The sequence below is a fragment of the Girardinichthys multiradiatus genome, chromosome 8, assembly GCF_021462225.1.
Source record: "Girardinichthys multiradiatus isolate DD_20200921_A chromosome 8, DD_fGirMul_XY1, whole genome shotgun sequence".
In the NCBI taxonomy this organism is placed as follows: domain Eukaryota; kingdom Metazoa; phylum Chordata; class Actinopteri; order Cyprinodontiformes; family Goodeidae; genus Girardinichthys; species Girardinichthys multiradiatus.
In genome coordinates this window covers 42441171-42453461 of record NC_061801.1, presented here as the reverse complement: position 1 = coordinate 42453461, position 12291 = coordinate 42441171, and the positions used below count along the sequence as shown (strand labels likewise).

At 43.3% G+C, this 12291-nt stretch overlaps 1 protein-coding gene across 2 annotated transcripts; it reads right to left on the bottom strand.

The window, feature by feature from the left end:
- Window positions 1-148: 148 nt before the first annotated feature.
- On the bottom strand, window positions 149-8972 carry LOC124872129 (polypyrimidine tract-binding protein 3-like). Of its 2 annotated transcripts, none has more exons than XM_047371845.1 (14): window positions 6745-8972; window positions 6582-6645; window positions 6320-6486; window positions 5714-5857; window positions 5449-5607; window positions 4902-5012; window positions 4653-4812; window positions 4460-4516; window positions 3636-3748; window positions 3527-3560; window positions 3360-3452; window positions 1386-1608; window positions 1222-1299; window positions 149-1136 (listed from the first exon to the last, which is right to left on the bottom strand). In XM_047371845.1, exons 2-14 carry the CDS (start codon window positions 6604-6606, stop codon window positions 1004-1006), a joined length of 1497 nt encoding a protein of 498 aa, XP_047227801.1. In that variant the 5' UTR covers window positions 6607-6645; window positions 6745-8972; the 3' UTR covers window positions 149-1003. The 2 variants fall into 2 exon arrangements, with proteins under 2 accessions (XP_047227801.1, XP_047227800.1); XM_047371844.1 differs by having other exon boundaries at window positions 8004-8972.
- Between the last annotated feature and the right edge of the window lie 3319 nt (window positions 8973-12291).

Below are 12291 nucleotides of genomic sequence, written 5' to 3'. Positions count from 1 at the left end.
AACTTGTTGCTTCTTTGTTCTGAGGTTTTTTACAATCTCAAACTGTATCCTGCTAAGGATAAAGTGTGAAATATGATTTATTTCCTCTACTTACCTAATGTGGCCTCTTTTCTCATCTAACAAGGGCAGCGCCTGTGAGTGGGCAGCAAAGCCTCGGTGACCCGTCTCCCTTGTCTTGTGTCATGATGTATGTTTGGATGGGTTCTACTGGACTTCTAATTTCCCCTCAAGGATCAATAAAGTATCTTTGAATTGAATTGAAATGAATTGAAATGCGGCTCCTGTAGGTCAGGGGGTCAGAGGTTAATCAGATTAATCACCTGTTACTGCTCAGGTTTTAAAATGGAAACTCAACCAATCACATGTCTCTCTCTCACACACACACACTCACACACTGGTATGGCAGTTTGAGACTTGTGGGCGGCACTTCAACAGCATTACGGATCACACACTTTATACAGTATAAATACACCTGACATTAAAAAACCCTCCTAGAACAAACGTCAGGAACACACCAGGACAACAGCGCCCCCTACAGGCTGTAAAACAATCAGATAAATAAGGCAAAAAACAGTCAGTGGAGGAGACCCAAACATCAACAGCAGGAATGATAATAATAATGATGATGATGATGATGATGATGATCCAGCGGGTCAGACAGTAGCAGAATGTGACGAAGAGTTTCAGCAGGAACACAAACAGCTTCAGATTCTTCAATCAGAAAAATGAAAAACTCACACCAGTTCTGAATAAAGGCAGGTTCTGTTTTTTTCCTGATCCATTTCAAAATGTACAGCTCAGACTCACGTCAGCCACCTCGTTGGACTCCATTACCCACAATGCTCTGCTGCTGCTGCTCAGGAATGTGCTCAGGAACACCTGTAACCATAGCGATGAGCCCTGTTTGACGACCGGCGGCCTGTCCATTGGTCTGTGGTCATCAGAGCAAGCCTATCGGGAGGCCCTGCAGTCTGATTGGCCGCTGAGCTGCAGAGTGCGGGACTCAGATGGTGGACTTGGAGAAGGAGACCCGTAGGTGCTGGTTGTGGTCCAGTTGGTGGTCATGCAGCCCAATCAGAGCCTCAATGGCCTCTTCCACTGATGCCAACTGCAGCAGAGCCATTTTCCTGTCCTTCCTGTGGGATTGGAGGAAATGACATCATCACAGCTGAATGACATGAAACAGAAACTATACCGTCTAGTCTTTGGACTGGTTCTTACTGGAAGAACTTGAAGGCTTTGACAGAGAACCCTCTGGTGGAGAAAAGGTCCTTCAGAATCTCCTCGCTGACTGACGAGCTGGGAGACAAGGACAAAGGGAAGGACACACAATGAGGACGAGCGAGACATCGAAGAAGAGGACCAGGAAGTGGGCGGAGCCTTACGGGATGTTGGAAAGGTGCAGCGTTGCTGACGGGGGAAAGATGTTGTTAAAGTTCTTCGAGCCGGGTTTTTTAAACCGATGGAGGGCAGAGCCTGAGAAGTCCTGAGTCAGCGTCTGCTCTTCCTGCCCCGCCCCCCCGCGAGGCAGCTGCACCACCGGGTGTTTGGACAGCGTCACCCGGATCACGTTTCCATGGAGACGCTGACCATTCAGGTGACTCATCGCTGCAAAGACAAGAACATCACAAATCATTTTCAGGTCACATCAACTAGATTTCTGTCTTTAGTTTTTGGGACAAAACAAGACAAAAATAGTTTGAAATTACAAAATTTGAAGAAAAAAAAGAATTTAACAAAATTAAAATGAGAAGTTTTATTAAAAAATATCTCAACAAGAACATCACATTTTCAATATATATAAACAAAATTTAGAATTTGGAAAAAAATGAAAAATCTCATAAAACTAAAAAAAGTATCTTAAATGTTTGAAAAAGAAAAACAATTAAAATAAATCATTTAAAATCATTTCTTGGACTCTTATAATTAGCTGCTGCAACAAAATAAATTTTTGTAAAACTACGATGGTGAAAAAGAGTTTCCCTTCCATTTCTTGCATGTTTGTTTCAGATCAAATGAATAAATATTAGGTAAAGAAAACACCAGTAAACCCAAAATGCAGTTTTTCAGTGAAGGTTTTTTTTATTGAGCGAGAAAAACCTTCATGACCCAGTGTGAAAAAGTGATCACCCCCTGCTAAAACACAACTGTGGTTTATCACACCTGAGTTCACTTTCTATAGCCACACCTGTTCTCAATCAAGAAATCACTTAAATTGGACCTGCCTGACAATGTGAAGTAGACAACTCATCCAAGAGGTCACAGAAGACCCCACAACAACCTACAAAGAATTGCAGGCCTCACTTGCCTCCCTTAAGGTCAGAGGTCATGTCTCCACCATAAGAAAGAGACTGGGCAAAAATGGCCTGCATGGCAGAGTTACAAGACCAAAACCACTGCTGAGCAGAAAGAACATTAAGGCTCGTCTCAATTTTTCCCCAAAACATCCTGATGATCCCCGAGACCTCTGCAAAAATCCTCTGTGGACTGATGAGACAAAAGATTAACCTTTCAGAAGGTGTGTGTCCCGTTAGATCTGCCTTAAAAATAACTCAGCGTTTCAGAAATAGAACATCATACAAACAGTAAAATATGGAGGTGGTAGTGTGATGGTCTGGGGCTGTTTTGCTGCATCAGGACCTGGAAGACTTGTGATAAATGGAACCATGAAAGCAGAAGGTCTGACCATTTGGTCGTGACCTCAAGCTGAAACAAACTTTGGTTCTGCAGCAGGAAAATGATCCAAACACACCAGTAAATCCACCTCTGAATGGTTGAAGAACAAAATAAAGACTTTGGAGAGGCCTAGTCAATGTCCTTACCTGAATCCTATTGAGACCTAGCTCATGCTAGAAAACAATTCTGTAAACCAGAGCGGGCCAAAATTCCTCCACAGTGCTGGAAAAGACTCACTGCAAGTTATCGCAAACGCTTGGTTGCAGTTGTTGCTGCTAAGGGCCCAACCGCTCACCAGGGTCAGGGGTCAATCACCTTTTCACACAGGGCCATGTAGGTTTGGATGTTTCTCTCCCTTAATAATAAAACCTTCATTGAAAAACTGCATTTTGGGTTTACTGGTGTTATCTTTGACCAATATTTACATTAGTTTGATCTGAAACACTTCATCGTGACAAACATGCAAAAATCAAGCAATCAGGAGGGAGGCAAACATTTTTTCACCACAGTAAAAAAAAAAGATTATTAAAGATTTCAAGAAAATACCTATTTTCTCAGATGTTGCAACAAAAAGGCATCAAAGTCTAACAAAGGCGAAACATGCAAAACCCTCGTAATTTAAATTTAAAAAATTTCATTTTTTAAAAAGTTGATAGAAATAAATAAAAACTGCTGTTTCTGACCCAGCTGGGCCTGCGTGGCATCGCTCATCTGAACGAGAGCGTTTTCCTTCTTGTTGAACAGGATCTTCACTCTCTGAACGTCCCCATAAACACCTGAAAATACACACAGACCACAGGTAAAACTCCCCCTGCTGGACACACAGGGAATAGCCTGAGGGATTTCTCACCAAAGAGGATGAAGAGGCAGTGAGGAGAAACTCTCTGTGGAGAAAAACACAGTTAGAAAAAAGCTGTGTTCCCATTGGTCAGCTGCTATATCACTATGTGACCTCTCACCTCTGGGTCCAGGTTGGACACCAGCAGCACCGAATAAACTGCAGGGGGCGCCATCTGCAGCGACACACGAGGAGGGGACACGAGCGAGCCAGGGACAGCCGCCACGGGGAGACCTGAGGACAGAAAAAGTTTGTTTACAGCGAGACAGACAGACAAGTCAAACTGAAACCCGATGGTCTTTGTGGCGCCCTCTGGTGGAGCAATGTGCTCTGTTTGATCACAGTAATAATTACAAATATCACAGAAAAATAAAGCCAATAAATACATTTCCTAAAGATTATATTTAAACATTTCAACAATTAAAGTTATACCACCAACAAAAATAAAAAGCGAAAAACGACTAAATTTGATTTGGAAAAAATATTCATGTTAGACATTAATAAAAAGATCAAACAAAAACTTGAAAAATTCATTCAATTCTTTAAAATACGAAATGTTTTACAAATGAAATCAAATTAAATTATTTTTACAAATCTACAGAACTTTGAAATTTAGAACATTTAAAAGATATTAAAAATGATTAATTTCCTTTAAAATAAATTAGAAATGTAAAAACAATGTAACTGAACTGTAGGAAATAAATAAAAAGCTAAACAACTTCTGTTCATCACTGCAAGGAAAGACAATTAAATTGTAAATGATTAAAAACATCATACAGAATGTGGTGTGCAGTGACACCTAGTGGCCCAAGTGACAAACTGCAGAAAAAGCCTGCTTCAGCATGATGTCATTGTTATGATACATCTGATTGTAGGTGCTTGATTGTGACTGATGGAAGGACTATTCTCATTTAACTCCGCCCACCTGCAGGTCATGTGACTCACCTGCGTGTTGATGGAATGTGGGTGGGAACGCTGCTCCATATGGTGGCAGAGCTACACCTGAAACATACACAGGTGGTCAATAAGCCCCGCCCACAGACAGTAAGAGTTACAGAGGACACCTGGTGGTCTGTCTGTGAACTACAGCGGTGTCAGTGTTTTTTCACCAGCATTGCAGGTAATCTGCTCCACCCACCGAAGGCGGTGGCAGCCGGCTCCAGTTCTCCGGTGGGCAGGTCGGCTCTGGTGAAGTCGCGGCTCTTGTCGTTGTTGTACTTGACGTTGAGCGCGCTCAGTTTGGAGAAATCAATCCTGAGTGTGCAGCAGCCGTTGTAGATGTTCTGACCATCAAGAGACTAAAACATACCACCATCTGATTGGTCCACAGTGCCAACGACAGGTCAGTCACACAACATGCTTGTGTGTGTCTGTGCATGTGACTCACAGCCTTGGCGTGCTGAGCGTGCACGGCATCGCTGAACTGCAGCAGAGCCTGAAACTGATTGTTCCTGGTGAAGGTGATGATCTTCAGCACGGAGCCAAACTTACTGAAGATCTGATGGAAAACAACACAAACTCTGCTGGAAACAGCTACAGGAACAAAGACACAGCATTGACATGAGAGCATGCAGGTTCCTGTCTGTCACATGACCGGCTGTCCAGCAGGATAACGGCTCATCTGTGGCGGTTCTAGGTTCTAGTCTGGTTTCTAGAAACTTGAAGTCTATAAAGTTTGTTGCAGCAGATGCCATCTGCTGGGTTTCCATACACAGAAACTCTTTAATAAACTGAACTTGACGTTTGTTTGATGACGGATGATTTTTGTTTCATCTATAAAGTGCATTGAGACGACTTGCTGCGGAGCAGTGCCACGTAAGTGAACTAAATTAATCCCACAGAAAAGAACGAGGAGGACAACCAGAACAGGAAGAAGAGATGAAGGAACATTTCCCAGAGTCAAACATCATAAACCAGAGCTGTTCATCTCTGACCTGCTGAAGGACCTCCAGAGTCACTGGGTAAAACAGGTTCTCCACGATGATCCTCAGAACCGCGCAGGGAGCTGCAACTAAGCCCTGCCCATCTCCTGATGCCATGTTCCCAGAATGCACTGCTGCTCCACTGATGGCCTGCAGCGCCACCTGAGTCCTCTGTTGATAAAGAAACAGATGGTTTACTTGCCGAGGCTCCGCCCACTATACTGTCTGACAGTTTTGCTGTCAGAAAATGGGCGGGGTCTGAGCTGCTTCTTCTCACCTGATTGGTCAGATTGTTGGTTTTCAGCTCTCTGTGGTTGGAGTACTGAATGAAGACTGGCTGGTTCCTGATGGTGGGCGGGGCTGAGGCGTAGTAATTCACCATGGTAACGGCTGCTTCTTCTGATGACATCTCTAAAAACGCCTGAAAATGAAACAACAACATCATGTTCTACAGGTCCAAAACAAGAGAAAATCTATTAAATGTCAAAATGACTTCCATCGTAGTATTTATATGTAATTACTTTAATATTTGTTGTTTTATAGAAAACATAAAAATGCTGCATGTTTATGTATTTTATCCTTGTTACTCTGATACCCCTAAATATAATCCCTCAGAAATCTTCCAATCAGTAACCAGAGTCCAGCTGTGAGTACCATAATCTGAGGTTCCTTAGAGAACATTAGAGAACAACCAGCACCACGAAGACCAAGGAACACAGCAGACAGGTCAGGGAGAAAGTTCTGGTTCAGTTTAAAGCAGGGTTAGGTTCTATAACAACATCCCAAGCTCTGAACATCTCCCAGAGCGCTGATCAATATATCGTCTGAACATGGAGAGAGGATGGACCACCTATCAGGACATGGAACAGATGGGACCACTTACCTGGTTTTTGGTCCTCAGTGTGATCAGTTTGGAGACTCTGCCAAAGGGAAGTGCCAGGGCGACCACTTCCTGTTCAGAGATGTCAGCAGGTAGCTGACGTAGGTGAAGGACCGGAGAAGGGATGCACTGAGCACGCTCAGAAACACACAGCCTGTCAGTGCCATCCACTGGAGAATCAAAGGTACAGGTGAGTTGAGACCTGATGGTCATAACTGTGTCCCTGAGGACAGGAATGTCTTAAAGGTGCAAAGGGACAACTCACCTGAGGACAGGGGGGCGGAGCTCATGTTCTTAGAGCGACCAACAGGTGATCTGAATTCTGACTCCTGCAGGTAAACACACATGTGAGCCAATCAGGTTACTCGTTGACTTAGTGAACATTGAGACATTAAATGAAGCTAAGGACTGATATATCAGCAGGAAACCTTGGCTCGGGTTCTCAGGTTCTGAACTCCAGCAGATTGCAAGGAGTGTCCAGGTTTATATTTTGGCAGATACTTCAGAGGCGGGACCGCTGGGTACGACAAAGAGCTTAGATTTATAGAACATTTAATATTTATTGAGCCGGACAGGATCCCTGGATCTCCCTACCTAGGCCCACCAGAACCAGCATCAGAGAGTGAACGCCCACTTTGACCATGTGACTAAAACCTAACAGCATCGTTTGGATGCTGAGATCAGAATAATGAAAGAACAAAAAGGTGAACCTGCAGAACATGGGGACCTCCACCACCATGAGATCCACACACGAAGATCAGATCATCTGACAGTTCAGCCCAGATACTACTTACTGGTTGAGAAGAAATCTCCTCCCACATGGATCTTTACCACTTTATACACCTGCTAACTGTTGATGAATGGACCCAGTGAAACCAGTTCATTCAGGGGGCTCTAGTTTACTTCTGTGGTTCTGGGTCACTGAGCAGCTCCTAGGCTGAACAAACTGAAACCCGCTACAGAAACTCTGAATAACTGATGCAGCAAGAACCTTCATACCAGAGATGGAAGCCCAAACATAGAGCTGAAAGCAGCAGATCAGAACCAGTTTCATCATGCTTCTTGTTTTGATCTGAGTCCAATGGATCTACTTGGTGTTCTGATCGGACCTCAGCTGACTGCTCTTTATTTAACTAAAGGAATAAAAACAGCATTTTTACACCCAGCGGTCAGTCAACTTGTATACAGAGCCGCCAGTCAGCTGTGTTTAGAGCCCTCAGTCAGGGGTACACAGAACTTTGTAATCAGGTCCGACCCAGACTGAGCTCTCAGAACCAGAACCAGAACCAGATTAGGTTTATAAACCCAGAACAGCTCTGATGCCTTAAAGAACCTGATGTTGGTGTTTTTAATCCTCCCATTAAAGATCAGCCTGAAGTTGAACTGGTTTCAACTGGTTTACCAGCCTGACTGGAGCCCAAGACTATAACTGATCAGTTTATATTCCCTGATCTGAGGGCGAATCATCGCGAGATTTTAACCAGTGAAACTCTGCACTGTCTATTCAAAGTCCGAACCGAGAGAGGAGCGCGAGGAGGCCACAATACACAGGTAAACAACGACAGGTAAACAACACAGACAGGAGGAGGAGAAGGAGAGCGTCTGCAGGTGGGGCTCAGTCAGCAGGAAGCACGGGACAGAGGGTTCGGGACCGTCCGGAAAGATTCGGGACGGACCCTGTTCTCACCGGTCCATGGTCCGAGAGGAGGAAGAGGAGGATTATGACGAGGAGGAAGAGTTGTTTTGGACCGCGAGCCTGTGCTGCTGCCACAGAACCGCGAGCTCACTTCCGGGTTGGTGACGTCACCGAACAACATGGCGGCGGGCAGACACGCCTCAGATTAGAAACAAAAACAAAAAAATCAGAGACAAAATAAAAGAAAAAAAAGAGAGGGTTTAATCAAAGTAAACAAGCAAATACATTTTTATTAAAAAGAGAAAATTCAGATTAAAATAGAAATCCATAAAGTCTCAGAAAAGAAATAAAAACGCTCGTTTCTAGTAAATAAAAGATAAAAAGAAATGGATTACAATTAAAACTTACAATCAGAGGAAAAGATAAAAATCATTAAACATATACTAAAAAATGACCACTGCACAGATATAAATGTGGTGCTAGTTGTGGTCTTCTGTAGTGTAGAGCTGCATCTATTATAGTTCAATAATGCTTTTAAAATGTACCAGTGAGTAAAATCACGCTACCACAGAAATGCATTTGAATTCACTTCTTATTTAACAAAAGCACCTTTAAAGAACCATTGTCATCTTCTAGTAATGTAACAGTGACATCATGTAATGGTGTACTTGTTATAACATCACAGGGCTCCAGGTGAGCTGGTTGAAATGGTTTCAGGTGAGCCCGCCGTGCCAAGAGGTTGATCTCAGGTCCACATTAAAGTCAGCAGTTAACGTCAGGCTAAGAAGGCCACCACTAGAACACTGACCCTGCATAAAAAGGCAATATAAACAGGATGTACGGCTATATCTGCCATCCCACACTTCATTTGGGTTCAAGTGAAAAACATCATCTATATGCAACACTTAGAACCTCGTCTGGGTGCAGGTTGACCTTAAAGGCGTGGTAGTGGTTATCAATGGTTTCCATCAAGTTTCCATAGAGCAAACACAGTCATCTTTTACAGCAGCCGTGTCGACCTTATAAATAAGTGCGTCTCACAGGCTACCTCAGTACTCTGTGGTACTATGGTATTTTATCACACACTGGTTGACAGAACAGAGCATCCTGCACCCTGTTTTAACCCATAAAGTGTCACCATCTGTCCTGGACCTTGCTAAAAGACACCCAGCCATATAACTTTGGCGCTTTGTGGCCAGTGTCTTTGTAATGTTTTTAAAGCTCTTAATTGTTGCTTGAAGAAATTCTGATTAGCTTTGTATATCTGGCACCTTGTGAGCAAATCAGACCAATTAGCCTTATGCAACCAGGGTGATGTTTTATGAACTCTGATGCTCTGGCAAGAGATTTATTTCAGGAAATAATTGCTTAAACAGCTGATGATAATCAGTGATTAAATGATTGAGTTACGTTGTCAGACTGATGAAAATACAACGTTAACAATATGTAGAAGCAAAAGCAGGAGATGCCAGTGTTTATCATTTGTCTCGATAAATAACCAAATATCAGAGGGATACAGCCTAAAAAGGACCAAGATTGTATGGCTTTGAATCCCAAATCATTGCTTCCATCCAACATCTTATCTGTTGGCATCGGTGGACGGTTTAGCTGCTGATTGAAGCCACAGTCACATGCATGGATTCTACCAGCAACCTGTTTGGCACATAGGAAGTTACCTTGAATGTACTTCAGAATCAGTTTCAACTCAAACTGTCCAACCTCCTCCAAAAGATCATGGATTATAGATTGTTGGCTGTGTTGAAATACTGAAATGAATTCAATAGAGAAACGTGTTTCTCACCACATACATGATGAATCCCAGGATTCTAGGTTTGTACAGTAGTGTTGTGTACATCCATCATCCATCAACAGCTCCTAAAACAACTTCTAAAGGTAGTCGTTCATAAAACAACCACAAATTGCATCATAAAAAAACTGAGATTTGAAGTCCTTCTGTCCCAAGCTCTTTCAGATCATTAGTCTCAAGTATCATGTTTTCTTTCCAAATAGGGATATTAAACAAGATCTTAAAACAATAAGGTTATTAAAATAACACAATGTTATGTTTTTATGTTGTTTGTGTGTTACTCCTTGCATGCTTGGCTTCCAGCCTCGGCCGTTTACTAGAAGATCTCCGAAGGTGTGACTGTGTCTTGAGAATCAGAGGAATCCAGGGATGGTGGTTCAAACTGTTTTGGAGATTGTACCACAGAGACAGATTCTGACCTCAACACGAGAAGCAGATGGAAGGAAAACATTAACCATGAGGAACTCGCATGTCCATTAAACACGGTCATATAAATCACAATGTAACTGAAAACAAACCAATCATATTTGATGCTTAGCACTCCAGCTGAGAGCTCCTTCACTACATCCTGAAGTACGTCGTCTTCCAACTTAAGATCGACAACCTTCTCACCTTCCATCACAGCTGGCACACCAAACGCTAGAGGAAAAGACCAAGACTGGTGTAAACCAGACTTATGAGTTCATGTTGGTCTATTACGCACACATATCCAATGAAACTGGAACTTGGAATTAAATCAGTAAATTAATGGATGGGGTAAAACTACTCATACTTCTGCTCCTTTTTAAACAAAGCCAGCATTCGATGTGATTAGAAACGGGAACATTTGTACTTAAAGTTACAATAACAGTAACTGTGCAACTCCAGTGCAGAGCTTGATTGTGATGCCATTTTATTACCTGCAACTAAAAACTCTTTCAGATCCCGTTCTGTTAGTCAGATGCATTAGTCGAACAAATGTTTGTTCATCCCCAAGTCTGGTTTGAATCAACATGGTTCCTGCAGCACATATTTCCTCCATTCAATTCAATTCAATTCAGTTTATTTATATAGCGCCAATTCACAACACGTCGTCTCAAGGTTCTTCACAACAGTCAGGTTCATACATTCCTATTAATACTAATCATTGAACAGTTCAGTCAGATTCAGTTATTTATTCAAATTGGATAAAAAGTTTTTCTATCTAAGGAAACCCAGCAGATTGCATCCAGTCAGTGACTTGCAGCATTCACTCCTCCTGGATGAGCATGTAGAGACAGTGGACAGTCACTGGTGTTGACTTTGCAGCAATCCCTCATACTGAGCATGCATGTAGTGACAGTGGAGAGGAAAAACTCCCTTTTAACAGGAAGAAACCTCCAGCAGAACCAGAACCAGGCTCAGTGTGAGCGGCCATCTGCCACGACCCACTGGAGGTTTGAGAGAACAGAGCGGAGACACAAAGAGAACAAAGAAGCACTGATCCAGGAGTACTTTCTATGGGAAGGAAAAGTAAATGTTAATGGATGTAGCTCCTTTAGTCGTTTCATCTAGAAAGAAAGAACAGATAAACTCTGAGCCAGTTTTCAAGGATAGAGTCTGAAAGAGAGAACATAGAGTTAGTTACAGTAGAAGCTCAGTCAGTAGCCATGTCTAGGAGAGAGAAAGGGTTAAACACTGAAAGACAGGGCCATGTGGATCATCTGTAGAAGGTGAGCATTAAGTTGTTGCCAGCAGAAGCTCGGACGATGCCCCTCTCCAGAAAGGTGTCACAGGTAGACACAGAGCCAGGCCAGGTGTAGCTTCTAGGAAGAGAAAAGAGAGAACATAAAGTTAAAAGCTGAAATAACAGCAAACAATGCAGAATTGGAGAGTAGTATGAGAATGTAGCGAAGAGGGTGAAAGTGGTCATTATGTCCTCCAGCAGCCTAAGCCTATAGCAGCATAACTACACAGATAGTTTCAGTTCAGATTATTTAGTTAAACGGCGCTTATTTACAACAATGTCGTCTCAAGGAACCTCACAAAGGGTCCCACTGATGGTCATTGTTATACTAAAAACCACAAGGATTGGGATACGTCTCTCTATGTAACCATGTAATATGCAAACTGCTTCCCACAACACAATATAGCTTTATGTTACATCACATCATTTACACCCCTCCTTGAACCGCCACCTTAACGCGGTGGAGGGGTTTGAGTGCTCGAATGTTCCTAGAGGCTATGTTGTCTGGGGCCTAAATGCCCCTGGTAGGGTCTCCCATGGCAAACAGGCTCTAGGTGACGGGTCAGACAAAGAGCGGTTCAAGAACCCCTCATAATGACTACAAAATCAAGGCATGTGACGTCGCCCGGTACGGTGGAGCCGGGGTCCCACCCTGGAGCCAGGCCTGGGGTTGGGACTCGACGGAGAGCGCCTGGTGGTCGGGTTGCTCCTCGCGGGACCTGGCCGGGCCAAGCCCGAACGAGAGACGCGGGACCATACCCGAGTGGGCCCACCACCTGCAGGGGGAACCATGAGGGACCGGTGCAAAAAGGATTGGACAGCGGACG

Coding starts and splice junctions, on each gene's coding strand:
- LOC124872129 (XM_047371845.1), bottom strand. CDS start 6,606: ATGAGCTCCGCCCCCCTGTCCTCAG. Junction 4,813..4,901: donor ACGCTCAGCACGCCAAGGCT/GTGAGTCACATG, acceptor GGTATGTTTTAG/TCTCTTGATGGTCAGAACAT. Junction 3,561..3,635: donor TGTCCAACCTGGACCCAGAG/GTGAGAGGTCAC, acceptor TTTTCTCCACAG/AGAGTTTCTCCTCACTGCCT.